The sequence below is a fragment of the Vulpes vulpes genome, chromosome 2 (assembly GCF_048418805.1).
Source record: "Vulpes vulpes isolate BD-2025 chromosome 2, VulVul3, whole genome shotgun sequence".
NCBI classification, from domain to species: Eukaryota; Metazoa; Chordata; class Mammalia; order Carnivora; family Canidae; genus Vulpes; species Vulpes vulpes.
In genome coordinates, this window is record NC_132781.1 from 3,507,783 (window position 1) to 3,535,301 (window position 27,519).

Genomic DNA, 27,519 nt, shown 5'->3' on the forward strand with positions numbered 1-27,519 from the left:
GGGAAGTCAGGGAGTGGCCTGGGGCCCCACAATGCAGAGGGAGCTGGCTCAGAGAGGGGGTGACCCCAGCCTGCTGACGTTCTCTGGCTTCCAGGTGATGAGCAGCAGCTTGCAAATGAAAGGCCTAGACATGTAAACGAGGGAGTGCTGCCCCATTTCCCCCAAACCATGGGCCTCACTCCTGCTGTGCTCAAAGCTCACTTCTAGGAGGAGAGGGAAGGATCCTTCAGGCCAGTGGAAAACCACGACACAATGGGAAAGTCTGCACAACACTCTATCAATTTGAAGCCCCAGAGGGGGCCTAAAGTCTAATATTCATTAATTAAACATGGTCTATTTGAGGTGGAAAACCCCACAGCACCACCACACCAACGGATCTCCAAGGCTCGCGGCACTCATCCTCTCTCAGCCTGTATGGAAAAGAACCAGGGCGCCCGCACACCCCCCCTACCCGGGGCCACGCCGTCAGTCCACACATCCCGCCCAGGGGCCAGCAGCCTCCAAGCGGCTCCCCAGAAGGAGGCTGCAGAGACTTGTCCTCGGCACACAGCAACCCAGGGAGGGCACATGTGGACTCGGGCCGCGCCCCCAGGCATCGGGTGAGCACTGTCCTGTCCTGCGGGGGCACAAGGGAAGAGCAGTCCAGCCCCAGCCCCCCCAAACCTGGCAGCCTCGCAGGCTTACACACCTGAAGTCATCTAAGAACAACATAAGAGAAAATGCCACCATTAATTAAAGGTGGACATGTGCAGGACGTGTGCTTCGAGTGTCCGGCCAGGGGAGGTGGTGGTGTTGAGAGGGGTGTGCAGGGGAGCCCGCTCCAGGCAAGGGAGGGCTGAGCAGATGGAAGACGTGGGCACTGGCAAACACCATGAGCGGGAAAGCCCGGGAGGGTCTCCACAGCCAGGCCAGAGGACAGACACACGGGGACACGGACGGATGGACACGCGCGCCCACACAAACTCGGTCCACCGTCAGCCCCGTCCTGCCCCGGGGAGGTACCGGGCAGGCTCAGGCGGGCCAGGCTCCGGGCCCCGGGCTGCCTTGGGCAGGACTCGTCCCTGCCAGGCAGCTCTCCCTGGGAATGTTCCATCAAGGCCTCCATCCAAGATTTGTTGAGGGCTTTTTTATGTTGGCTTCCTGTTTAATCTGTGTACTGACAGGTTTATTTTTGCTAGAGAGGAGGAGCTGAAAGCCAAATCGGAGCAGGAGTCGTGCAGGGGAGACCCAACCCTGGACTGGCAATTTTATGCACCCAAAGAGGAAGGCACTCTGAGGAGCAAAGCATTTTATGAAGGCCCCCCCGGTGACAGCACGGACGTTGGGAAAACCATATCTGGACAGGTGACACTCAAAATCTAACTGAAGTGCTTCAGCCAGGACAGAAGTAGCCAAGCCCAAGTCTGCTTAGGGGCTCATTCTTTCTCATTCTTTTCTTTCGCCTCAGCCAAAAGCCCACGGGGGGTTAGTTCCCGCTTTCCACAGCCTAACTCCTGGGAATCTTCCCAGAAAAGGTTGCTCCTGGTGCTAGCAGCACCCCCAGCGCACAATAACCCCAGTCTCTGGGGGCGACCACCTGCACAGGCAAGTCCCCTCACCCCTTCTTGGCTTACTAAGAAACCACATATCCCAGGTCAGGAACTGAAGCCCCGAGAGATCTGAGGAGCTGTGGTTACTTTACCAAAAAAGCAGAGCCAGATCACACACACCATTCAGAGAACTCAACCAGCACACACACCGGTTTCCACACCTAGACCTGGACTCCCCTGAATCATCTTTCTAAGACCATCTAGCTCCCATTTCTAGTTACAAAAAAGAGGAAGTGGTGGGGGTAGGGGACCAGATAATAGCGTCGGCCGACTCACAAATATCATGGTTGGAGAACAGGGGCCAGGGCAAGCCCCTAGGGACGCTCCAGCGAGCGGGCGGAAGAGGCAGCAACAGCAAACAAAGCAAACAGATCTCTGGCCAATAGCCCTAATGGGGAAACGAACCAGCAGGCTCCATGAAGGACAGGCTCCAGCCACCCACGGGACACCTGACTGTGGGGACGGGTTCAGCCATGGGATTTAAGGCTTCTCGTGGAATCTGGGGAGCAGGCAGGGTCTAAGTGAAGACCCCTGACCTCGGGCCCTTTCTCCACCCATGGAGAAACCTGTGTGGGCAGAGTAAGGGTAAGGCTTCAGGGCGGCTCTAGGAGGGCACAGGGAACAAGAAGGGAGGAGGGTACGGAGGGGTGGGACATGTCTCCGACCATCTCTACAAGAGAAATCCACATCTGAACTGCCTTGACTAAGGATGCTCTTGTCCGTTGAGCCCCTGGATGTTGGGGTGGGGGGGCACTAAGTAAAGACAGCGGAAGCCTGCCTGTCCCCAGGACAGTCTGAGGTGGGACAGGCACCCCAGACCTCCCGCCAGGCATGAGAAGGCAGTGGGATTTAGTTCAGAATAACCAGCCATTCGGAAACAGAGCAGAAGAGCCGCTGAGACACAACCAAACAGCTATTGCCACAGGGAGCCTCAGGGAAAAGAGAAGGCATTTCTCCTTTTTGCAGGGAGACTGGAGTTTTCCATTTCACCAAACATCTTGAAGCTGCATGTGCTCCATGGAAAAATACTGGCACACCTTGCGTTTTTTCTTTGTCTGGATGTGCAACGATGTGCCTGGAGGTCCAACCAAGTTCCTACGTGGCCAGCGGTGAGGTGCCAATAAAGAAAGAATTACACGCAGGTCTACACTTTACCTTCACGCATCCCCTCCACGGCCCCTTTGCCTCAGAGGACACAGGCCTGCCCCCCAGGGCACAGAGCCTCACCCATCACCCACCACCAGTGGGAAAAGTAAGCTGGCCAACCTCTTGGGGTCTTTTTAAAAGAGGGGCTCTGGGGCTCTGAACAAAGAACACAGTGATACGGGAAGACCATCTTCCTACACGAAGCACAAATCCTCGGCAGACGGTACAGGAGTTCCACCCTCCATCCCGTACCGTACACGGGGCATTTGCCAAGTGGCCCCCACTCTGGGCTCCATCATGCTCTGAATCCATGAGCCCTTCTGGAACTGTACGATAAGATTCGTGGTACAAGCTCTGTGGCTTGGATCCCATCCAAATCTGTACAAAATGATGAAGAAAGAAATTCTTAAAAGAAACTAAGTTCTGTGGATTGCAATATTTTCAGAAACTACTTTTGAAGAAACCCCCCCCCCTCCTCCCCTCAATCATGCACATTTAAACGTCAGAAAGTGAGCTGAGGAGAAAAGAGCAACAGTCATAGCACTTCCTGAGAAGAACTCAACAGACTACGTGAAGGCACCATACTTCCTGCGTCCCCAGCAGCAGGCGGCCCTTCCTGACTAACGCAACACCAGAGTCCAAGAAAGGGAAGTGAGTGTGAATTCCCGTAGGTTACAAAAGACCAACGGCCGGCTGAACTCCCACAAGAAGTCCAGCACGGGAGGCCAGGCTGCCAGCATCTGACTACATGCTGACCAGATGACTGTCCTCTTGACTTGCCCAAAAGGAAGTCCATCACATCCAGGGGCCAGAAGGCTAACTGTAACCCACAATGCACCTCGGGGGAGGGGGCAGAGTGGAAGGCACAGCAAAGGGACTGCCGAGAACCCATCACATGTTCTACTAATGCAAAGGCTTTGACCAGCCGGACTTCCCAGCAGTCTTGAAAAGAACTCGTTTACATGAATCAGATCACATGTTTACAAGTGGATTATCTATCAGAATACTTTAATCCCGAGCTTGCAGCTATCTCTCTAGGAGCGCCCAACTGCCTGACCCAGCCTAATTCGTCACCAGCTGCAACGTGTTCAGGGGATGCTCATGCTAATATGAACTCAGTAAAGCTACAATTTCAAAATCTGTCAGTTGTAAATCTTATTCCAATCCCCTGTGAAATCAGACTTGAATTATTTGGGGAAATTATGCTTTGATTCTAAATATCCCCCTCCCACCCATTGTACTACTATAAATAAACCAAGAGATGGCTCTACTAAACTCTTAATGAGTAATGAACATCACAAAGTTCACAGAAAAAAAGTAATTTCTGGAAATCTGGTGGTCCCTCAGAGTGGAAACTACTAACAAGCTAAACCGGAGCATGCTGACCTGCCACTACGTCAGATGTCTAACTGAAAGAACGGTCTTCTGGTTATCTGTCTCCCTCAGAACTCAGGGAAGTTAGGAACCTCCTCACCACCTCTCACCCTCACCCTCACCCTCACACACACACACACACACACACAGACCTCGAAGAGAAAATGGGAGTTGAGTCTCAAAAATGAAGCCCTTTCTGCACATACAGCTCAGGCTGAAAATCATTTGTTTGGGTTTTTTAGAGAAGGAGGCCACAAAGAAAATATTTCCTTGTATAGCAGGCAAGCTCAAGATTAGGAACTAGCGCCCTCCTGACACGTTTCCCCCTCAGTCCCATCTACTCCAAATGAGTCATTTAGAGTCTGAGGACTCCAACCCACTACTGCAAGGCACTGTTTCCCCGCCGCCTCCAGTTCCCAGCTCCAGACCCATCAGTCGGCTGGACACTGGACACCTCTGCTGACACACCTGGATACAACTTAAGGCGCCCAAACTCACCTTATCATCACCCCCCACACCCAGTCCTCTTTCTTACCCCCCATTTTGGTGAAGCGTGCCTCCATCCGTACAGTCAACCAAGTCTCCCTACACACACACACACACACACACCAGAGCTGACTCTAATCCCTTCCACTCCGCACCACCTCAGGCCTAGACCACCACCATCAAAGGAAACTGGACAGGCAATCTCAGAGCTTGCCTCCCTGGGTCTCAGCCCGGAGGACGAGCTTGCTCTGGCTCCCCCCCTTTTCCCCCATCCCTACTCAGCACCCCCAGTCAGCTCCTGGAAACCTGTGGCACCTCAGAACTGCCACCTCTGCGGCTACAATCATCAGCCCACACCACTCTCCCCTGAACACCAGCTCCCCCTTCTTTATCCAGCCTGCTCCTATTCTCCAAGACTACAGCTCTGAGATCACCCCTACCAAGAAGCTTTCCGTGACCTCCTGCTGGGCCTCGTAGATGCTGCCATGACCTTCTACTTTACCTTACTATTACTGTCAGCTTATGGGTCTGAGCATCCTGAAGATGAGGCTAGGTCTTTATCTTTGCTTCCTCGGTACCTAGCACACAGCCCAGAAGTGCTTGCTACATGCATGCTGAATAAATGAATGAGCTTAGCAGTCCACAGTAATAACAAGCGAAATGCCTGCTCAAGAGAAAAACAACAGTATTTCTAGATCACTAACTGGAAGTAACTTTAAGTAGCGTTCTCTGTCACTACAACTAACAAGAAGACCACTGCAATGAAAGAGCCCGCTCTCCACTCCTGTTAGCCACGACGGTTCACCAGGCACTCCAACAGTTGAGTCAGACTGGCAAGCTAAAAATCTGAAAAAGTCTAAGCTCATGACTACACAGAACTCTTATCAATGAATCAACGATCAGAGTTACAAGAAACCACACCATTCGGGGAATGAGGAGTTTCGAGGTACAACCAATGGGGGAGAAACGAAAGTCAGCAACCACTAGAGGATGAGTGGCCATACAGCCCAGAGAAACCCCAAACACCAAGGCCACAGAGTCAGGAAAACCTGCAAACGGGGTAAGGCCAAGAGGAAAAAGAAAAGTAAAGAAGCTCAGAAGCTACGGTGTTGTAACAGCACTGGTCAAAGCGCTCATCCTCAGTCCTAGCAGAACATTCTAAGGACTATAAAACACTCATTTCTTTAAAACACAAAACCTGTGTTTCTTTCAGTGCGTTTCTGATTTAATTGCTGACCCAGAGGTACAACTCTCTCTTTCTCGGGCACTCTCCCGGCTTCTTCAAAAAGAAACATGGTGCCACACCGACTGCACCCATTTCCAAAAAGGACTTGGGGAAAGAAGTCGGTCTAGACCACCCCCTGCTCCCCGAAAAGACACTCAAATGTCTTTTTCAAAAGAAGGTGTGGAGATTGCCCCAACGCCCCTTAGTAGTCCATTCCAACAGTAGCCAACAATGAACCATAAAGTGTTTTTTTGTATTGTCTAAACATGTGTCTGGTTTAAACAGGAAAATGTCCTCCATATAGTTTTTAACCGGGGAGACGACAAAATGCCTTGAACGCCTCGTCTTGGAGGAGGGAACATTTCTTGAAACCTTAAACCAAACTTCCCAGAGGTCTGATGCCAAGACGTAGAAGTCATCTGATTTCACCACCCGCTGCAATGGCCCCGGTCTTGGCTAAGCACCAACTCCAGAAAACGCAGAGGCCGCCTCCTCCAGGCCCCGCCCCCGCCGGGCTGCGCCGTCGGTGCGACTCCAAGCCATCCTGACCATTCAGCAGGCTTCTGAAGGCCTCCGGACTGATGCGATCACCTAAAAGCCAACCTACAAGCCACCCTGAAGGAACCGGACTCGGATTTCTGCTGAACGTCATCCACTACAACCCAGGACGAAGCACGTTCCTTCCCATAAGCAGATCCGTGCGCGAAAGCCACGATGTCCCATCTCACTCAAGCCAGCACAGATCAAAACCTAAGCTAAGGCAACCTCTTCTAAAGGATGCGCATCTAAGATCTGCGTGTGCGTGTGTGTGTTTTTTTTTTAATCTTTTCAGGAGTCAAGTGTAAGGCTTGAGTCTGATAAGAAAACCATTTGCACACAAGAAATCTTTTTTTTTTTTTTTTTTTTTTTGCCCTTTTCCTCTTTTCCTGTAACATCAGCAATAACAGCAGGCCTCTTAGGTCAGCGTGCTCTTGGCAAATGTTGACTTTGAAAGACCACTGCCTGGACAAACGGCTTCAAAGCCGCCTCCGCCACTTACAGAAGTCACTTCAGTGCTTTTCCAGTACGCCGGCCCTTTGAAGAGCGTGAAGAGGGTTCCGAGTGGTTCCTCTCCCCACCCCCGCCCCCACCCCCCGCCCCGGCCCGGCCCGGCCCGGGAGCCCCGGACTCGGGGTTGCTTCACAGCCCTCTCGGGCAGGGAGTGCGAAGCGCTGCACGCGCCCGATGCGGGCCGGGCTCATCCACCCCGCAGCCAGGGCCGCGCGAGCAAAACACCCTCCAACGCCCGCCGCCAGGGGCCCCGGGGCGCCCGCCCCGCCCCCACCCCACCCCCCGCGTGAGCGCTCTCCCGGCGCGCAGGGGAGGCAGGGCCGCGCCCCCGCTCCCGCCCCCGCCCCGGCCGGCCCGGCCTCCCCTCACCTCCTGCGCCGGCGGTCCCGGTTCCTGCCCAGGCGGTCGGACAGGCGCCCCAGGAGCGCGGCCAGGCCGGGGCGGCCGGGCAGCAGGCCCAGCAGCCGCCTCCAGAGCACCGGCCCCGCTGCCGCCGCCGCCGCCATGGAGACTCGGCGCTTCCGCTTCCGCTTCCGGCGCGCAAGAACTTTATTGACAGCGGCGCTCGCGGACACGGACAGGTGTGCGGGAGGCGCGCGGGGCGCAGGCGCAGCGGGCTGAGCCCCGCCCCGCCCTCGGCCACGCCCACTGCCCCGCCCCCAGCGCCTCGGCCACGCCCCCAGCCCCTCGCCTTGCTGGCCCGGGAGGACCTCCCGGCGCCCAAGCTCCCGGGCAGGTGCACGGGGCCCGAGCTGCGCCTCCCGCAGCTGGCCTTCGGGAGGAAGGCGGTGCACGGGGCCTGAGAGGCGGAGAGCTGGGAGAGAGAGGGCTCTGATCCGAAACGTGGGTTCCTCCGCGGACCCACACGGACGGGGACTTGGGAACCCGGAGAGCGGTGGGCGATCGGCACATCCTACCTGATTGTCCCAGGAGGGGGTTGTGAGGGTTCGAGGGTGTGGACACCCTGGATGCAGGGCATTCCGCGTTGCGTGCCCACCCAGCTAACCCCAGGAAGTCAGTTACATGCTCCCTGCAAAAGTGTTCATCACAGCATCCTTGGCCATATCAGCAATGTGGAAGCAATGGACAGGGCGGGAGTTGGTGAAATAAATAATGTGCATCACTTTTTTTGGGGGGGGGGGAGACCCCCATAAGATACCCATTCTTACCCATAAAGAATCACCTCCCAGAAGGACGTTTAAAGACATGAAGTGTAAAATCCAAATTTCCTACTGAGTAGCATAGAGCTTATCTCAAAGGGAAAATGAGAAATTGGAGGGAGTATTGTGTAAAGACAGAAATGAATACACCAGGGGATCCCTGGGTGGCGCAGCGGTTTGGCGCCTGCCTTTGGCCCAGGGCGCGATCCTGGAGACCCGGGATCGAATCCCACGTCGGGCTCCCGGTGCATGGAGCCTGCTTCTCCCTCCGCCTGTGTCTCTGCCTCTCTCTCTCTCTCTGTGACTATCATAAATAAATAAAAAAATTAAAAAAAAAAAAAAGAAATGAATACACCAAATGTAAATACGCCAAAATGCTAACGTTGGTTATTCGGCGCTATCCAAGAATTCCCAAGTTGTTTACAAGCAACGGGCATTTCAGATTGTTTTAATTTTTCCTTCACGATTAAATAGCTTTACAAACACAAGGTGGAATTTGATTCAACCCTTCCCGAGTTAGAAGTGGTGAATCATCAAATTTCCTAATTTCCAGTAACTAGAATGAGACCATGCATTGCATGTTTCCAGTTTTGCGCAGCGCCTGGGACACCGGGTGGTTGCAGAGTCAAGTTGTTGAATGCCTTCACCATGATGCTCCGTGGCCGCCACAGGAGCATCCTACCCATCCTGAAAAGAGCTAACAGCTTCTTTTCATAGGCTGTGCTTTGTCGGGTGAGGTATTAATTGAGACAAACAACCACAGTATCGTCCCATTGGAAATTTCCGATCTGAAATAAATTGTACTAACACACAGTGATATTACAGCATGGTAAGTTAAACTCATAAGTATTTACATTACGTATAAACAGCAGGCAATGACCCAGGCACTTCTGAAGCCACACACTTCATGGCTGCTTTGAAACTACAACCAGAATGAGGCAACCACGGCTTTATCCTAGGACACACACGTTTAGAAGTTGCAAAATTTTTTGAATAATGGTTTTCAGAAATTGAGCAATCTTCCTAATGGTTACATTTACACGATGACAACATAAACACTTTCTACCAGGAGATCTCTCTCCCTTTTTTTTTTAAGATTTTATTTATTAAAAAATATATTATTTATTTATTTATTCATGAGAGACACACAGAGAGAGACACAGAGACAGAGACACAGGCAGAGGGAGAAGCAGGCTCCATGCAAGAAGCCCCAAATGGGACTCGATCCCAGGACTCCGGGATCGCTCCCTGGGGCAAAGGCAGGCGGCGCTAAACCACTGAGCCACCCAGGCATCCCCCCATCTACCAGGAGATCTCATCTGGGCTGATTCGTGAGAAAAAGTAGAGGAGATGACATTCTCAGGTGACACAGGTGGCCCAGAGAGGTGTGGGAGTGCTCCAAGCTGCTTGGAGGGCCAGTGGTCTAGGGACTGCTACTGGGCCCTCCACTCACACCTTGATGACCTTTGGAGCAGGTCATCGGCTGAGACCCCTGGTGGCTGGAGAGCCCATCCGCTGAGGCCCCCTTCACCCTCCTGCCCTCAACCACTGCCTTCTGGTTAATCTCACTGGCTCCTTCCTGAACAGGAGGTGCCAGGGTTAGAATGGCAGAGTTGATGGGACGGATGACAGATATCAGGTCTTCCCAAAAGGAAAAGGAAACGCATTCATTGGAAGGAGAGTTGACGTCAGGGAGTGGTGGGCTGCTGCCCCTGATAGCAAAGCCGCTCTCCGGGGCAGGAAACACCAGGAAATCCTGAGCCAAGGGCCTGGGCCTCACTGTCTGTGATTCACACCCGAACCGAAAATCATGTCAATGCCCGCACGGAAGGCCTGTCTTCCCTGAGCTTACTTTGTGTGCAAGGGTCTCTCTCAGCCCCGGGGCTGTTAGCAAATTCAAGGAGGGGGAGGCAAGCCGGCCCATCTTCTCCCTCCAGCAATGACCCTCCCTCTCCTTCTGAGGAGCCCACTTTGGTTCCTGAATAAGTGGCTTATGTACCAGGACAGGATGAAGCCAGCCTTGGGGCCCCCGCCTGCCTTTGCCTCCGTTCCTCTACTTGGTCACTACCCAGCCTTACCAGCTGGCCTTTTCTCGATCCCCCCTCCCCCAAATACACACAGACACACACACACAGACACACACACACACGTGTGCAGCCACCTGAGGATCTTTGCTTAGTTGTTCCATTGGCTCACAGCATATCCCCCAGCTCCTCTCATCCTTCTGAGCACCATGCTTCCCCTAGAAACACGTCCCAGCCCCATTTATCCTGCCTATCACATACTGTGATCTAATCTTTTTTTTTTTTTAATTTATTTACGATAGTCACAGAGAGAGAGAGAGAGAGAGAGAGGGGCAGAGACATAGGCAGAGGGAGAAGCAGGCTCCATGCACCGGGAGCCCAATGTGGGATTCGATCCCGGGTCTCCAGGATCGCGCCCTGGGCCAAAGGCAGGTGCTAAACCGCTGCGCCACCCAGGGATCCCACTGTGATCTAATCTTATTTACTGGTTTATTGTTTTTTGTGTGTGTGTTTACTGAAGTACAGTTGACACACAATGCTCCATTCGTGTCAGGTGTACAACACAGTGATTCAGCCTCTCCCCACAAGTGAGCTACCACCCGGCACCATACCACACTATTACAATACCATCCGCTCTGCGCCCCGTGATTCCTTCCACCCCCAGGACTGACCTCTCATAGCTGGAAGCCTGGACCTCCCATTCCCCTTCACCCTTGTTGCCCATCTCCCCTCTCCCTGTTCCCCATGCCCCAGAATGGGAGCCCACAGCGCCCTGTGTGCTCTGAGCACCCTAAGCAGGACGCCCCGCCAGCAGAAGCTGGCTCTGCTCACTCCAGTTTAATGAAGGCCCATGTGGCTGGAGGAGGCGAGCTCAGGAGCTTCCTGGCTGTGAGTCTGTGCTTTTCCACCGACGGTGGTGGGAGAAACAGTGACTTGCCCTCCTGGGAACTTATTGACCTGCTGCCACAGATCAGTTTGCTAACCTGGCCGCCCAGGCCTACCTTTGGGGGCTGGTTTACCTGAGCCTGCCATCTGCCTTCAGGCCACCAGCACTTTTCCTGCCTTCGTTTCCCTGAGATACATTCTCCTGACTTAGCTGTTACTCTGATCTTTCCTCGTTCTCGATGCCCTTTCCTTCCAAACTAAGACCTAACCCCAACCCTCCCTGGCATACGGCAGGTGCTGTTCCCCCAGAGCAGGGGCTGGCAAACATTTCCTTCAAGGGATCCACTAGTAAACACTTGACACTTTGGGAGCCAGGTGGCCTCGGTGACAACTACCCAATCTGGTACAAAAGCAGCCACAATCAATGCCAATGAGCACAGCTGTATTTCCAATGAAATTTTATTTACAAACAGTCTGTCAGCCTGTGTGCCATGATTTGCCAACAAAAGACATTCAGATGATACCTTTTCCCATGGCCATAGCCGGGTACCAGGCAGGAGCCCTGCCAGGCCTGCGTGGCCCGTCTTCTTGCACCAGGGACCTGAGGGGGCTGGGGCTGCGGGGAGGCCCAGAGAAGCTGAAGGTTGTGGAAAACAAATTTGCCAAACTCTGAAGCTCAAAACAGCCACCTCTAGGGTAGGGGTGGGGAGCTGGTCAAGGTTCTCAAATTTATCATTTAAACTTCTCAGTGTCGAAAATCTTGTCATCTGCAAAACAAAACACCTATTGCTCAATGGTGCTCCATGCCTCCCTGCCGCGAAGAGGCCAGGGATAATCTGGCAATCCATCAACAAGAAGCCAGGGCCCAAATTTCTGGAAATGCCTCCTGGGCAGAGCATGCTGGTTTGTTTCTCTGTCGCTGGTGAGGGATAAATGTAGCTCTCAGTTTCAGGGGAATCTCAGCCTCTTGTGGCGTGGCAGGCAGCCAGCGCCACCCCAGCGAGGAGCTGCATGCCTCCTCCTGATGCAGCAGTCCTGCGAGGCGGGAAACACTGAGGCCCATGGCCAGTTCTGTCCCAGGGAATCCCGGGCTCCCTGGGTCCGGCCTGGGAGAGCTGCTGGGGGCTCCCTGGAGGAAGCCCACCCTGCCATTGCCGCGCCCTGCTTCTCCCTGCCTGACCCCCAGGGCGAATTGAAACAAGAGGTTAAGTGTGCCCTGGGCCTTGCATGCAAAGCCCTCTCGGGATAGGTCTTGCTTGATGAGTTGAGGCCAAATCAGACCAGGCCCAAGCAGGTGGGACTCCCAGGACGGGGTGTGATTTATTTCCAGTGTTTGGAATTTAGGAAAAAGACTCAAAGTAAATCCCCTGACGCCAATCACCCTTTTCGCCCTTTAGCCTAGAGGGAGGAGGTGGGCAGACAGAGGCCAGGTGAGGTTGCTGCCTCCATGCCTGGGGCTCCTGGCAGGGAGGGGAGGCCAGTCCTGGGGGTGGCCCTGTGTTGAGCCGGAGAGGCCTCGTCCCACGTAAATGGCCAGTGGAGACCCTCCGGGATGTAGTCCCAATGATGCCAGGTCATCTAGTTTTCCAAAGAAAGTCCCAAATTCAGACGTGAACGTGAAATGTAGAGGAACGTGAAATTTCTGATTTGAAAAAAATTATTTTTTTAATTCCATGCAATCCAACCATTGTACCTGTAGGTCGTGTTCAGCGTATACTTCACCACTTCCCACGTGTCTATTGGTCTATTTGAAAAGGTCCCAGGCGCCCTGGGAAGACAAGTAGATCACAGTCCATCTGTTTGTACCTGTTGATTGTATTGCCTCTTCATAAAATGCATTTTAAGTTTCAAAGTTCCAAAAATCAGAGAACGTACCTGACCTATCTCTCAGGGGTTGAAGGGAGTGTGATGTTCTCACCTTGTCAGCTTGTAGCTGCTTCAGGTGGAGCCTGGAAGCAGGGAGCTAAGGCCTTTAGTAGGTGGGAGAGAGGGGCAGGAGGGAGCAGAGAAGATGCTCGGCGGCAGAGCGCGGACACCCTGGCACTGGTGGTGTGCTGGTCCCAGGCTCTGCTTGCTCCTGGCACCTACAAGCTGGGAAACTTTGGGAGGTCAGGTGACCCCCTTCAGACCTCAGCTTCCCATCAGCCTGCATGTGTCACATCCTCAGGGATTCCCCTCAGCCGTCCCCCCAATAGATTCAGTCTCCCCGTAATATGCTCACACAGAGACACACACACCCCCCCAAGACTTTTCCTTTATAGTACTTAGTGCAGTCAAAATTAATCAATCATGACATCAATTGTGGGAGAATCTTGTCCTTCTGGAAAGAATCTGAGCTTCGTGAGGACCCAAACCGATACATTCTAGGTACCCTGCTCAATTTCTGACACATAGTAGGTTCTCGATCATTATCTCTTAAAGGAATGAATGTATGGGATCCCTGGGTGGCACAGCGGTTTGGCGCCTGCCTTTGGCCCAGGGCGCGATCCTGGAGACCCGGGATCGAATCCCACGTCGGGCTCCCGGTGCATGGAGCCTGCTTCTCCCTCTGCCTGTGTCTCTGCCTCTCTCTCTCTCTGTGTGTGACTATCGTAGATTAAAAAAAAAAAAAAAAAGGAATGAATGTATGAATGAATGAGTGTGTGGTTTTGTAAAATAAGTCTTGCAAGAGCGAGAAGTGACTCGGGGTAGGTTCACCAGCTCCAGAAATCTGGACTGCCACTAGCATTTTGTTTGCAAATGTAGGGGGCTTATGGAATTCTGGGGAGGAGACAGTACATGTCTGAACTACACACTGTGAGGCCAGATGAGTGCAGCATGAACAGAGAAGTGGGAAGGCAGGACATGGGAGACCCACCTCCATGTCACGTTTAGGACCTCACCTCTGTCCCTGATAGAGACCCCAACTCCTACTCCCTCTCACTCCTTCTTCTTCTTCTTCTTCTTTTTTTTTTTTTTTTTTTTTTTTTTTTTTGCCTCTCACAACTTCTTATACACCCCTTGCCACTGTGGCTGGTTCCAGACCTTGGGAGCCAGAGAGAGGGTGCATGTTTCCCCTTTGAACTTGCCCAAGAATCAGTGCCTGACAAAGTGCATGCCAGTGTGTGCTTCACAATGTAGAGGAGCCAAGGACCTTCCCAATGGTGTCACACCCCCGAATGGGGCATTCAGGAGGTCCCCATGGAGATCTCACCACCTGCAGGAAGCTTACTGTAGGCTGTGGGGGGAGGGGATCAGTGCAGATGCTACACACACACACACACACAGGAAGGTGAGCAACACCTGACCCAAGAACCCCATGGGTCAGGGGCTCCCAGCTGCCTGGCTCCAGGGACCAACCATCTGGTTTACCATAGGCAAGCTCTTGCACCCAGTTGTCCTCCAGCAGCCCTCGGGTATCCGGGGCCCAGGGCAACAGCTCCGGGGAGCCAGCCTCACTCCTCATCCCCCTTGCCAGGCTCTCCTTCTCCTGGGCACTGCCACTTTAGCTCTGGGCGCTGGGCCAGGCCTCACTTGCATTGCAGCCTAGATAGATGGTTCACCACGGCCTCTTCCCAGAACTGCCCGCTGCCCTGGTGTCTGTTCCTGAGTGCGGGCGCGGGCACAGCAGCTGCTTCAGGGCGAATGGAGACTATTCCCATCCCAGTCCCGGACAGAGCAGGGTTTGTTGGTTTGGGGTCAGGAGAGACAGTTGGCTGGAAGTTAACTGCCCCATTCTCTACCCCCAACCCAGAACTTGGAACAGATGTGGATTCCTCGTGGAGCAGTGGGAAGAAACTTCCCTCCCCCCAAGATGAGCCCCACACACTTCACACCCTCTGAGCCCTCCTAAAGTCTCCCCCACTCCCCCACCACCCTCCCACCGCCCCTCTGTGGGTGGAAGAATGGGCCCCCCCCCCGAGGGCAGGGGTTGGAGCTCTGGCCCAGCCCAAGCCCCAGAGGGAACAAGGAATCTGAAAAGGCAGGGTGGGTGAGTGGGTGGGTGGGTTGGTGAAGTGTTTTCCTTCCCCTCCCTCGGCACTTTTTCTGGGAAATGCCAGAGGCCAGCTGGGCCTGGAATGTCAGGCTTGAAAGAACTCCTCCACTGCTGCAGACTTCAGAGCCACAAACCTTTTCATTAGCTTCATGGCCCCTCCCAGCAGGAGCAAATGCCACAAGCCATTGTCCTGGCTTCCCTGGCCCGCCTTTGGGGATTGTCAAAAGCAGCGAGGAGAGATCAGGGTCCACCTGTGGTGAGATCCCTCCCACCTTTCCCCCAGCCCTGGTAGGTCTTGTCTGCCACAGCCCTGCGGCCAGCAAGGCCTCCCACACATGGACGGGGCCTCCTCGGGGAGGGAATAAGATGGATAGCCCAGTGAAGCCAGGCCCCGGAGGAGCCACACTGGGGCAGCAGGGGACTCAGCTTCCGAGAGGTCTGCTGAGACACAGGCCCCCTGCATCCTCTTCAAATTAGGTGAAAAAAATGGAAGGGGGGGGCGGGGCAAGAGAGGAGAGGCCTCACTGCCTCCTAGCACTAGACTAGAAGCTGCAGAGGGAAGGAACCAGATTCTTTCTCCCACCACCGTATCCCCAGGTCTGGTCAACCAACCGGCAAGTAGTAGGAGCTCAATCAACGTGGAATAAGCAAGACAAAACCACGGGCCAGGCAAACCTAGGCTGCCTTCTTGTGCCATAGGAAGCCCACCAGTCTTAAAGACAGAGAGAGGCCGAGGGCCTGGTATTGAGCAACTCTGTGGTCTGAGGCCAGTCTCCTAACCCATCTGGGTGCAAATGAGGCCTCTGAACAATGGCAACCTTACAGCCCGCCCCCAGGCTGGCCAGGAGACAAGAAGAGCATCTATGTGAGTTTGGGACCTTGTGTTCACCAGGCCAGGCCATAGCTTCCCATGACCACCCCACAGGCGCCAGGGTTCCCATCTAGGAGGTTTGGGGAAGAGCTCATCATCTGTCACTCAGCATGAGTAAGTGGAGCCCCACAGGCAGCTGAAACCACTGTGTACTTCCCCTCTCTCATGAATGAATCTGTATTATCTTTATGACCAAGCACCTTTGCCTGGAAATGGGATCTGACTTCATAGAAATTCTGCAGAGGGAGAGATTAGAAAGCTGGAGTCTCCTAAATCCCATAGCCAGGAAGATAGCGGGTGGGGCAGAGGGGCCAGACCCAGATGGGCTTTTCTCCCCAGAGCCCCCAGGAGGCGGGGAGGGTGAGAGCGGCAACGCCCTAGGTCTGCTTGGCTTTGGGCATCTCTCTTGCCTGGAAGAGGGGCCCCCCCCGGGGTGTGCCCTGTATTGGCCCAGTGCCTCCTTTCCCACTTTTCCAGTAAAGTTGAGTCCTAGCTCCATCTATCTCCGGATTAGCAGGCTTAATAATCTGCACCAAAGGCATATGGGGCTTCCACACCCTCTATTCCATCTACAGATGCCCCCGGGGTCCTGCAGGCAGAAACGAAAATCTACTCTAGAAATAAGCAGTCAGTGGGATCTAAAAATAATGGAAAACAGAAGTCAAAACAATCTCTTATTTAAAGATTCATTGAGCGGCACCTGGGTGGCTCAGTCGGTTAAGGGACGGACTCTTGGTTTTGGTTCAGGTCATGATCTCATGGGCTCCATGCTCAGCAGGGAGTCTGCTTGAGACTCTCCCTCTTGCTCTGCCTCTCTCCACTCCAAATAATAAATAAACAAATCTGTAAAAAAAAAAAAAAAAATTCATTGAGCACTTTCTACGTACCAGTTTTGAAAAAAAAAAAAAAAAAAAGCAGCAAACACAGTCTGTTTCCTCAAGGTTCTCACCAGACAGGCAGTCAGGACATGTTGGTCAACGTGGAAAGTGCTCCCCTAGAAGTTTAGACCGAGCCTCTGCCAAGTCTTAAAGGCCAAGTATAAACCAGCCAAGGTGTGGAAGGCAGTTGCACCCGGAAGGAAGGGAACATGCAAAGACCCAGGCCTGGGGAATGCTCTGGAGACGGCCTGGGGTCAGTGGGGTGGTGGCCACTGATGAGGCTGTGAGGAACACAGAGCCTCCGACACACGCTCGCTGAGAAGTTTGGATCAACCCAAAGGCACTGGAAACCTGGAGATACTCGAAAGCCAAAGGGAAACTTGGTAGTTGGCTGAACTGCTTGAAGACAAGCAGCTCCGTGGAATGCATCTTACGTAGGAGGCACCCGTGCTCCAACCCAGAAAGCGTTCCTGGCCACACCCACGCCCTCGTGGCCCCGGCTGCGATGCCTCCTCTCTCCAGACACCTCGATGCTTTCAAAAGAATTGTAGCCAGCGTGCACCGAGCATCGAGTGTGTTCAAGGTACCATCCTAAGCATTTGCATGCATTAGCTCACTTAGTCCTTACAACAACCAGATGGGCTAGGTACTATTATTATCAGCCCATTTAACAAATAAGGAAACTGAGGCACAGCCGGGGCTACTGGCTGGTGGAGCCTAGACAGCAGTTCAGTCTCCAGTCAGTGGGCGAGGAAGCCCCAGCCCTGCCCCCGCAAGCCTGGCTTTCTCCAGCCCAGACAGCCCCTTTCAGGGCGGAGGAACACTCGGGCTGATGCTGCCCCCACCCCCACCCCCCCCTACTCTGGGGCACACTCCGGGCAGACAGGCAGACAAACCACCTTTGCTGCAGGTCCTCTGCAGCCCCAGGCTAGTTTGGGGACCATGCGATTGTCTCCCAGGTAGGAGTTTCTCCGACTAGGAATTTGCCAGAGTTCCAAGGCTGTTCCTCCTCCTCATCTCCTCCCACCTTTAACACCCACACACACACCCCCAAGCCAGCTCCCACAGTGTCCTAGGGTGGTCATCAGGATCACCCCGTTTCTCCAGCCCCTCCTCACTGGGGGGGGGGGGGCGGCGGGGGGCTTGCCTCTCGCCTCGCCTGTCTCCCTGCAGGATTCACCCAGCACTTCTGTCTTCCCAGCACTTCGCTCCGTGCCTGGCAAAAGCAGGCGCTCAATGAAGGTTTGTGGACTGGATGAATGAACCTGACTTGTGTCAGAGCATTATAATTTACAAAGCACTTTCTCATCCATTAACCCGAGGGCTGTTCCCTGTGAGTCTTCCTTGTCCTTCAGAGGCTCAGCACAGAAGTGTACGGTCATGGTGCAGCCTCCACGTGTCCTTTTCCTGGCTGAGGGAGAGAACCAACTCCTCATTCGAGAGGAGGAGGATCCATTTCATTAGCCCACAAGCATCTTGAGGGCAAAGATCTGGTCTTATTCATGGTGAGATTTCAACACCCAGCCTAATGCCTGGTACGCAGAGCCCAGTATTTGCGAAACGTGTTGAATAAACCCATTTCCCCCTCTGCGGAAGCAACTAGAAATGAAGACCTCCTCCTTACTACCGTCTCCTAGGAGAAGCTGAGGAAGAACGAGTCGGAATCACTCCCATTTCTAGCATGCTTGGATGTGCAGAAGCGCTTCGTGTTCTGTGACCTCAGCTCTCCCATGGGAAGAGGCTACTGTTATGATTTTACACATGGCAAACGGAATCCCAGAGAGGCCGGGTGTCCTGCCCAAATCTCACGTAGTCCCGGCATCCATGAGGGAGAGAGGTGACAGCACAATTAGTGGCAAAGGCAGTCAAGTGCCTGTCCACTTGGGAGCCAGGCCTGCGTGGGCTGGACTCCCAGGATGCCTGCTGTCCGAGTCTCTCCCTTCCTTTCCGGCTCATTGTCTTCAGTAGGGTGACATTTGGGAAGAGGGCATGCCCCAAATCCCACAGCCCCTGGGTCCCAAAGGGTGATGACTTAAGTGGAATTTAAACGGGTCCTCAGGTGTCTGCCCATCTGGGGACAGATTGCAAAACTTCCCCACAACCTTCATGACAGCTGGTCCTGGTGAGCCCAAGGCGCTCACATCCAAGCCAGCGTGACCAAGAGCAAATCCATCATTCATCACACACTCACACACCTCCTCACCCCCCGCCCCCGCCCCCAGGGGTGGGGGACAGACCAGACCCCGACCCTCGGAGGTGAGGGAGGCTGGACCCGTTCTTGGTGGTGCAGGGCCCATCTGCAAGTGGGCTGAACTCCTGCATTGGGTTTCCCGGAACTCCTCCGCTGCTGGCCTTGAGTGCCCAGGTCTAATTCCAACCGCGATGAGAACGGTCCTGGGTCCCGCGGGAAGGTCCCCCCACCCGCACTCCCACCACCCACCCGCGTTTCCATTGCGGGGCTTGGGGAGGAGCCGCTGGGAGCTCCGCTCGGGCTACAGGACCCCGGGGCGCCCTCTAGCGGACGCGGGGCGCGGGGTGGGGCCGTCGCTCGCCCCGGGGGGCCGGTCCCGCGCCCCGCGGAGGCCTGGACACGCGGAGCTGCGAGCGCGGGTCTTGGTCCGCTTCGGGCTTCCCGGCGGCGCGGGGCGGCACTGGGGTCCGAGGGGCTGGGGCCGGACCGCTGCCACGCAGGCTGCGCCCCCTCCAAGGCTGGGACCCAGCGCCCCAGCATCCAGCATCCAGCTCCCAGCTCCCAGGCCCCCGTGTCGCCGCCCGGCTCCGGGGCGTCCCCGCTTCCCTCGCGATCGGGGCCTCGGGCGGCCCGAGTGGGGGCGGCGGGGGGGGGGGTGTCCCCGCGCGGCCTGCGAAGGGAAGGGGAGCCGGGAGCCTGTCCCGCCCCGGAGCGGGCCTCCTGGAACTGCCCGCGCGCGCCCGGAGCGGCCCCCGCCTCTGCCAGAAAGCGGCCTTCTTAGAAGGGAGGGGGAAAGTGTGAATGAGAAGTTGGGGGCGGAGCGCGGGGGAGGGGCCGCTGCCAGGAACGCGCCGCCGGGGCTGGCGCCGCGCCCGCCGGCCGCCGGGGCCGCCTCGCGCCGCGCTTTGTCTGCGCGCGCGTCCCGGCCGGTGCCGGCCCCGCTCGCGGCCCGCCCCCGGCGCCCGCGGCCCCTCCTCCGCGCTCCGCGCCGCCTTTCATCGCTGCGAGTAGTGACTAAACATTACAAGAAGGCCGGGCGCGCAGTTCCAGGAATCGGGGGGCGGGGCGCGGCGGCCGCGTATATACCCGCGCGCGCGGCCTCGGCGGCGGCTCCGACTGCGCTCCCGCCGCCCCCGCCGCCGCCGCCGCCGCCGCTCCGGCCCGCGCCCGCCCAGCTCCCGCCCAGCTCCCGCCGCGGCCCCTCGCCTCGTCCCCGCCGGCCGGCCCGGGGGCGCGCAGGGGGCAGGGCGGGCGCCCCGGCGAGGCCCGAGGGACGCGCGCGCGAGGCCCTTTGTGGACTTCCCGGCCGCCGACGTCTGGGCGCAGCCTCGGGCCCCGGAGGAGGAGGCGCAGCCCCGGGGCCGGAGACCTCGCGTCGGGCCCAGGTAGGAGGGACGGGAGGGGCCCGGGGGCGGGGGGCGGCTGGCGCGTCCCGGGAGCTCTTCCCGGTTTCCCCTCCCCTTCCCGGGTCATTCCCGGCAGGGAGGGGACGAGGTCGGGGCCGGAGCGGATGGAAGCCGGAGATCCCAGGTTCCCGGAAGACCCAGGGCTGGGCCCTCGGGCGCCCCGGGCTCCTCGGGTCCCCTCCCCGCTCCCCCCACCCCGTGCCTCGGGCCTCTCGCTGCGTCCCCGCCGCCCGGGGCCCCCGGACTGAGCGGCGCCCCGAGCGCCCCGGGGGTCCTCCAGCCGCTCCCCGCCGCGGCCCCGCGCCCGACTTTCCCGCTCGGTGTCCCCCCGGCGCGCGCTGGGAGGGGGCTGCGCGGGGCCGCCCGGCGGGGGCGGGGTGCCCGGGTGGAAGGAGGGCGCGCGCGGGGCGCGGGGCGCGGGGGCGGGGGCGGGGGCGGGGGTGCCCCGGCCGCTCGGCGGGGGCCGGGCCGGGCGCGCTGGAGGGCTCCGGGCACTCACGCGGCGCGCCCCTTCCTCCCCGCAGCCCCCCGGGATGCGGTAGCGGCCGCTGTGCGGAGGCCGCCGAGCAGCTGCAGCCGCCGCCGCGCAGACCCACGCTGGCTCCGTGCGCCATGGTCACCCACAGCAAGTTTCCCGCCGCCGGGATGAGCCGCCCCCTGGACACCAGCCTGCGCCTCAAGACCTTCAGCTCCAAGAGCGAGTACCAGCTGGTGGTGAACGCAGTGCGCAAGCTGCAGGAGAGCGGCTTCTACTGGAGCGCCGTGACGGGCGGCGAGGCGAACCTGCTGCTCAGCGCCGAGCCCGCGGGCACCTTCCTCATCCGCGACAGCTCGGACCAGCGCCACTTCTTCACGCTCAGCGTCAAGACCCAGTCGGGGACCAAGAACCTGCGCATCCAGTGCGAGGGGGGCAGCTTCTCGCTGCAGAGCGACCCCCGGAGCACGCAGCCCGTGCCCCGCTTCGACTGCGTGCTCAAGCTGGTGCATCACTACATGCCGCCCCCCGGCGCGCCCTCCTTCCCCGCTCCACCGACTGAACCCTCCTCCGAGGTGTCGGTGTCGGAGCAGCCGCCTTCCCAGCCGCTCCCGGGGAGTCCCCCCAGGAGAGCCTACTACATCTACTCCGGGGGCGAGAAGATCCCTCTGGTGTTGAGCCGGCCCCTCTCCTCCAACGTGGCCACGCTCCAGCATCTCTGTCGGAAGACGGTCAACGGCCACCTGGACTCCTACGAGAAAGTCACCCAGCTGCCTGGGCCCATTCGGGAATTCCTGGACCAGTACGATGCCCCGCTTTAAAGAGCAAAGGGCAGGGGTCGGGGCGAGGAGCCTGGGTCCCCTCTCCTCCGTGGCACATGGCACAAAGCACAAGAATCCAGCCGGGAGAGTCCTGCAGCTCTGGGTGAGCCAGGGGGGTGGACAGACCCCTCCCGCCGGCCCTCCCCCCCCCTGCAGAATGGGGCAGGCGGGGCCTGGAATGTGTTGGAGGGAAGGGGGAGTTGCCACCTGAGCGCCCCGCCCCCCACTCCAGCTTCTCCGGAGGAGCCAGCTGGCCCGGTGGAGACGGCGGCGACAACAGCGGTGGATTCTCTCCTCTTGGCTTCCTCAACTCCCCCTGCATTTCCAAACCGGGGGGGACACTGCAGGAGTGTTGAACTAGTGAGAACTGCTGGGGAGTCTTCAAACTTTCCAACGGAACTTGTTTGCTCTTTGATTTGGTTTAAGAGGTTGCTTTAAACCCGAGCAGGTCTCTGGCCTGGAAAAAGGTGCAGGCGACGTCCCTGGGGGGCGGAGGGGGGGGGGCCTCAGGGCTGCAGGCTGGTCAGGGCAATGGCCACTCCCACTGTCCCTCCCAGGTGAGGAGAGCGGCTGCATGCTCCTCCCCTGGCTCTGGGAGGGGGGCTAAGGGCAGTGGGTGACCTGAAGGGGGCTCTTCTGTCCCCCTCTCTGGGACAGCCACCAGAAACCCAGGTCCCAGAGTCCCATCCAGTGCCTGGCAGCCCAGGGCCCTTCCCCCGTTTTAAGGGGGAAGTGGCATTTGGAGGGGGAAGGACGGGCTGGTCAGTTCTTGTCCCCATCCCTGCCCTACCTTCTGGGCACCTGGCGGCAGTGGGGTGGCGAGGATGGAGGAGATGAGCCATCTTTGACCCCAGATCCTGGACGGAGAAGTTGAGGGATTCTCCTTTATGCCTCCTGACTGTCTGGCTAGGAGATTTGCCTTAAATGCTCCCTGTCCCATGGATAGGGACTGGCACACAAGAAGCCACACACTCAGCCAATCCAGGCAGAGGCCAAGGGCTCCTCGGAGGGCAGGCTGCCGGCCACCCCGCGTGGGGGAGGCGTGGGCGGAGGTGGAGGGCCCCCGAAGCTCCCCTTCCAGCCTGAGCACTGGAGGAATGCGAGCCCCTCGGTGTTGGCCAGTCACAGGTGCCTCGCGGTGGCAGAGCAGGGCCACCGGGTCCCAGGGCCCTCCTCACCTGGGGGGTGGGGGGCGGGGGAAGGGCACAGGCAGGAAGTCATTGAGGGCCTGGGGCCCCTGCCACCCCAGCTGCTCCCGCTCTGCAATAGCACTGATCAGTGAAAAGTTAACAGGAATGTAGCAGCGATGGAATTACCTGGAACTGTTCTTTTTGGGGAAAACAAAACAAACACAAAGTTTTCTGCATCAGGTATTGGGCTGGATGGGGCAGCTGTGTGTTGGGGTGTTTGGTTTTTTTTTTTTTTCCTGTTACTTCGTTTTTGTTTTGTTGGTTTTTTTTTGTTCTGTTTTGTTTTAATAATGTTTACAATCTGCCTCAATCACTCTGTCTTTTATAAAGATTCCACCTCCAGTCCTCTCCCCTCCCCCACCCAGGCCTTCGAGGCTGTTAGGAAATGCTTGAAGAACTCAACAAAATACCAATCCAAGTCAAACTTTGCACATATTTATATTTATATTCAAAAAAGAAACATTTCAGTAATTTATAATAAAGAGCACTATTTTTTAATGAAAAGCGACTGGAGCCTTTCCCCCCCACCCCCGCCCCTTCCCTGCCTTCTTGCTTTCTCTTTCACCCGCACCCACGCCGCGTCCGAGGGGAGGGGGGAAGGGGGGGTGCCGCGGGGGTGCAGGCTCGGCCCCCTTGCCGTCCGGGGCGCTCCTCGCCGTGGAATCGAGCTCGTTTTCACCACGTCACTGACAAGCTAAGGCAGCCACCTAGACTGTACCGAGAGGGGTAATTCCTGCTAGTCTGATTCAGATCTGACCAGAATATGCAAAGCAAGTTCGAAGGAAGCGCTTCAAAGGGTTTGCAGGGAGTAAGCTGAGCTGTGGTCAAAGCTTTTAGAGACTCCAGGCTATTAGAGGCGCTCCTTGGCAAGGAGGTGTTCCGAGAAAGCCCAGACTCCGGGGTCCTGGCGGTGACCCGTGACCTCAGCACAGCCGGGTTCATGGGAGGTGGGGGGAGGGGGGGTCCCCACAGGCACTGCCTCCCAACACCTCCAACTTCCCTCCATCCCTGGGAGACCAGCCTGAGCCGTGGACAGCCCCGTGCCCCGTGCCGCCTCGCAATGACAGCACCCATCTATTTGCCTAACTTTAGTCACTCCCACCCCCTGGGCACTTAGAGGCTATCTGGGTTAACCTCCCCCCCCCCCAACCCTACGAAGCAGGCAGGTGTTATCGCCTCCGTATTCTTAGATATGACTTCGCTCCATGGGAGCTGGGGGCTTACACTGGTCGCTCCTGATGCCTAGAACTGTGCTCAGTAAATATTTGTCGCCTGAGGGGGCAGCTACTCCAGTTCATGGAGGTTAAGCAACCTGCCCAAGGACACACCACTTGGGAATGTGGGAAAGACACAGAACTGGAACTTGGGAGCACTGGATTTCCAAACCTGTGACCTCTGCCTCCTGAAGCACTAGGTATGGGCCCAGGGCTGCCCCTCACCCCTGCCCCGCACATCCCCCTGCAAAGCCATGAGGTGACTACCCCCCTCTGGGGTTTCAGCATTAGGGTTGTGTTGAAAACACATGCTTCCTCCTCCCCCCCCCAAGCCCCAGTCCTGATAGCTGGAGAGAGGAGTATGGTCCCCAAGTCAGGGCCCCCTAAGCCTCAGATGCCTGAAACACACGCCAGACGCCTCTTCCTGGCCCCAGGGGGCCCACATAAGCTGCTCCAGGAATCAGTGCCCAAAAGGCAACTAACAGTAAATAAAGTGATTTTTTTCTTTCCCATATCCTAGACTTTGGGGGGAAATCATGTAAACTGGCAAGAGTCAGGCTAGGGATGACTCCCGAGTGGACAGAGCATGTAGGAACCACTACAGAGAGACCACCGCTTCTGGAACTGGGGATGCAGACCCAGGGAAGGTCACCTTCCCAGAGCACGGGGTCAGGTGAGGGGACCCAGCAGGACCTGGGAAGCTCCTGGCAGGCTCTTCCCTGCCCAAGGGTCTGCCAGTCGGCCCCCCTCTGCCTTCAGAAGAGAGCTGTAGAGCTGATGGAAGGACAGCCTCGATGGAACCTTGGAACAAAGTCCCCGTCCTCTGCCCAGAAGGCGGCTGTTCAGCCAGAGTGTCCAGCCGTTCACAGGGCGCTAACCTACCGGCTTGATCTTCTCTGGCCCGGGAGGAAGCTGTCCTCCTGCCCCTGCTGCATGGTTAAACACAGAGGCAGGAAGACCCCTGACTCCTTTCCCTTGAGGCCACCCTCCCCCATCCTTCTTCCTTTACTTTTATCTGTCTCTCCGTTTTCAGACCACAAACTAGACCAACCTTCTACTTTGGCAGACGAGGAAACGGAGTCCCAGAGACGGAAAGCAATTGGTTTAAATTCACACAGCAAACTAGCGGCAACATCAGGCCAGAATCTCTCCCTCCGATGGGTCTGCTCCCGAGCGCTCCTTCCTGTTTTCCCCCCTCATCCTACCCTCCGGTTGCCTTTTTGTACGTCTCCATCCTTTTGGGGGACAGAATGCCCCCCTCCCAAGGACGTAAGGGGGCCCGCTCTCCTGGTTCCCAGGTGTGCCAAGAAGCTTGAGCAGACACTCATGCCTCAGTGGAGTTAAGAAGAGCAGAGCTGGGGGTCGCTGGCCAACACAGAGGGGGAGAGGTTGCTGCTTCCAGGCCCTGTGCCCCCTTCTGCTGCTTCTGGCGTGTAAGAATCCACCCCCAAGAGGCCCTCTGCTCTCTCGGGTGGTGCTGTTTTTGGGCAGGCCTCCGGATGAGCTGGAGCCAGGAATGGGAAATCTAAGGCCTGCTCTGGGGGAGGGAGGGAAGGAGGCCACAGACAGGGGAGCTGGGGATGGAAAATTAGCCTGTACGTTGGGTCCTGGTCTAGGGAACGAGGAAGGAGGTTCGGGAGGGGGCACCGCCAGGGCGCCAGGCAGAGAGACAGGGGGCGTGGGGGGAGCCACGGAGGGCGTCCGAGCAGCGGTGGGGGCCACGGTGCGCGCGGCGGCCCGGGGAGACCCAGGCCCAGGGTGCGATGAGCCGGGCCCGGGACGCACCTTCCCGCGCCGCGTCCCGCCCCCTCCCGTGCGGGCGGGCGCGTCGCTCCCGGGCCGGCCTCTGCCAGGAAGAGTCACTTCCCGGACGCCGCGGGAGCCCTGGCGGAGCTATGCGAAGAATGTCCGCGCTGAGCCCGGCGGGTGGCACCTCCCGGGCCCGCGCCGCCGCCGCCGCCGCCGCCGCCGCCGCCCCAGCGGAGTGCGCACGCGCACGGCAGGCCCCGCCCCCGCCCCGCCCCCGCCCCGCCCCCGCCCCGCGGAGCGCGGTCGCCGTGACAACGGGATTACGGGCGCGGAGCGCTGTTTATTCTCAGCCGAGTGCCAGGAAATTCGACGGGGAGGCTGCCAGGCGCACCTCCCTGGGGTGGGGGGCGGGGGGGGAGGAGACAGGGTGGACCCGCGCGCCCCGGGCTCCTGGCGGGGGTGGGGGGGAGGCGGCCCTCCGTCACCGGGGGTCACTGACCCCTCCGAGAGGAGCTGCTCCCAAAGCACCGACTCGTTCCCGGCCAGCAGTGAATCAAGTTTTCTCCTCCCAGGGGAGCCAGATCTCCCTCCAGGCTGGCGAGTCCGGCCCCCCACCCCCCGCCTCCCTCCCGGAGCACATCTTCCCTGTCCGGGGATCCGGACCTTGGAGCCCCAGAGCCCCCAGCCCCTCAGTCGCTCAGCAAATAGCTACTGAACACATCCAACGTGTCAGGGGATTCAGTGTAGCACAAGACAAGGCCTGGATTGTCCTGCTCCCCTGAGATTTTTTGGGGGGGGAGTGACCGACGATGAACTAGTAAATATATAAATACAATAAATACAGACTGCTCTTAGGGCCCCAAGGATGCATCTTCAAGTCACATTTCCAGTACATTGCGTGCATCGCACATCCAGGATCCTGTCCCGACCCTCAGGTAGGGTGTCCCAGCTTGTCCCGCTTTGCCTGGCACTGTCCCAGGTCAGTCCTGAAAGTCGGGCAAGCCAGGCTAGTTGATCGCCCTACCCTGCCCTCAGGTCAGAACACATCCATTTCAGAGATGGAGACACTGAGGCCCAAAATACCCTTCGCTTAGTCCAGGGTCCTGGGGCCAGTTGGGGGGAGGGGAGGGAGCTGGCCGTCCTCCAGCTAAGAATCCAGGGCTCCTTCAGCTAAATACACTTCACACACACAACCTCCTCAGGCCCCCCAAAGCCCCGAAGCACCTGCGGCCAGCCCCCCAGGGAGCGGATGAAATTGCCAGCTCCCAGACCTCAACCCAGGCTCCTTCTGAATCAGAAGCCCTGAGGATAGTCCGGGAATCTGCATACTCAACAGCACTCCAGGTGACTCTCAGACCACTCCGTGCTGATGCTGCCTTCGGGGAAGACAAGCCTGAATCCTCCTCTCTTCCTGGGACAGGGAATTTCCTTCTTGAACCTTGACTAAGCCGCCGATCTGGGAAATCAGCAGGGAGGGAAAGCCTGGGTTCACTGCCCGAGCCGGGCAAGTGGCAAGCGCAGGCAAGCGCAGCCCTTCCCTCTCCCGGGCTCCAGCCCCTGGGCCCTGGGCCTGAGAAGAGCGGGCCCCCACAGGGGAGGAGTACGGTGCTCCTTCCCCTCCGCTCCCCCCCCCCCAACCAGTGCTGAGCCCTCCCAGCTGTGCTGTGCTGGGAACAGGCCAGGCATTTGTGAAATCCTTGGGTGAGCCTGACCCACTGTCATGAGGACTGCCTGTGGAAGCTGGTGCAGGGAGGGGGATGGGGGGCTGTTCCCAGAAGCGGGGAGAACTCTGGACTTCCCACTCCTGAG

The 27,519-nt window shown here is 57.5% G+C and overlaps 2 protein-coding genes across 2 annotated transcripts in view; one reads left to right on the forward strand and one right to left on the reverse strand.

Moving 5' to 3' along the window:
* The window catches only part of PGS1 (phosphatidylglycerophosphate synthase 1), a 36,277-nt gene extending 28,837 nt beyond the window's left edge, over nt 1–7,440 (reverse strand). The window contains exon 1 of the mRNA XM_072746505.1: nt 7,240–7,440. Coding sequence (XP_072602606.1) covers nt 7,240–7,376 — 137 coding nt within the window. The 5' untranslated portion in view covers nt 7,377–7,440. The remainder of the gene's footprint in view (nt 1–7,239) is intronic.
* Nucleotides 7,441–19,969: 12,529 nt separating this feature from the next.
* SOCS3 (suppressor of cytokine signaling 3) lies at nt 19,970–23,251 on the forward strand. The gene is made up of 2 exons (XM_025999863.2): nt 19,970–20,240; nt 20,786–23,251. Exon 2 carries the CDS (start codon nt 20,874–20,876, stop codon nt 21,555–21,557), a length of 684 nt encoding a protein of 227 aa, XP_025855648.1. The 5' UTR covers nt 19,970–20,240; nt 20,786–20,873; the 3' UTR covers nt 21,558–23,251.
* The last annotated feature ends 4,268 nt before the right edge of the window (nt 23,252–27,519 follow it).

Coding starts and splice junctions, on each gene's coding strand:
- SOCS3 (XM_025999863.2), top strand. CDS start 20,874: ATGGTCACCCACAGCAAGTTTCCCGCCGCCGGGATGAGCCGCCCCCTG.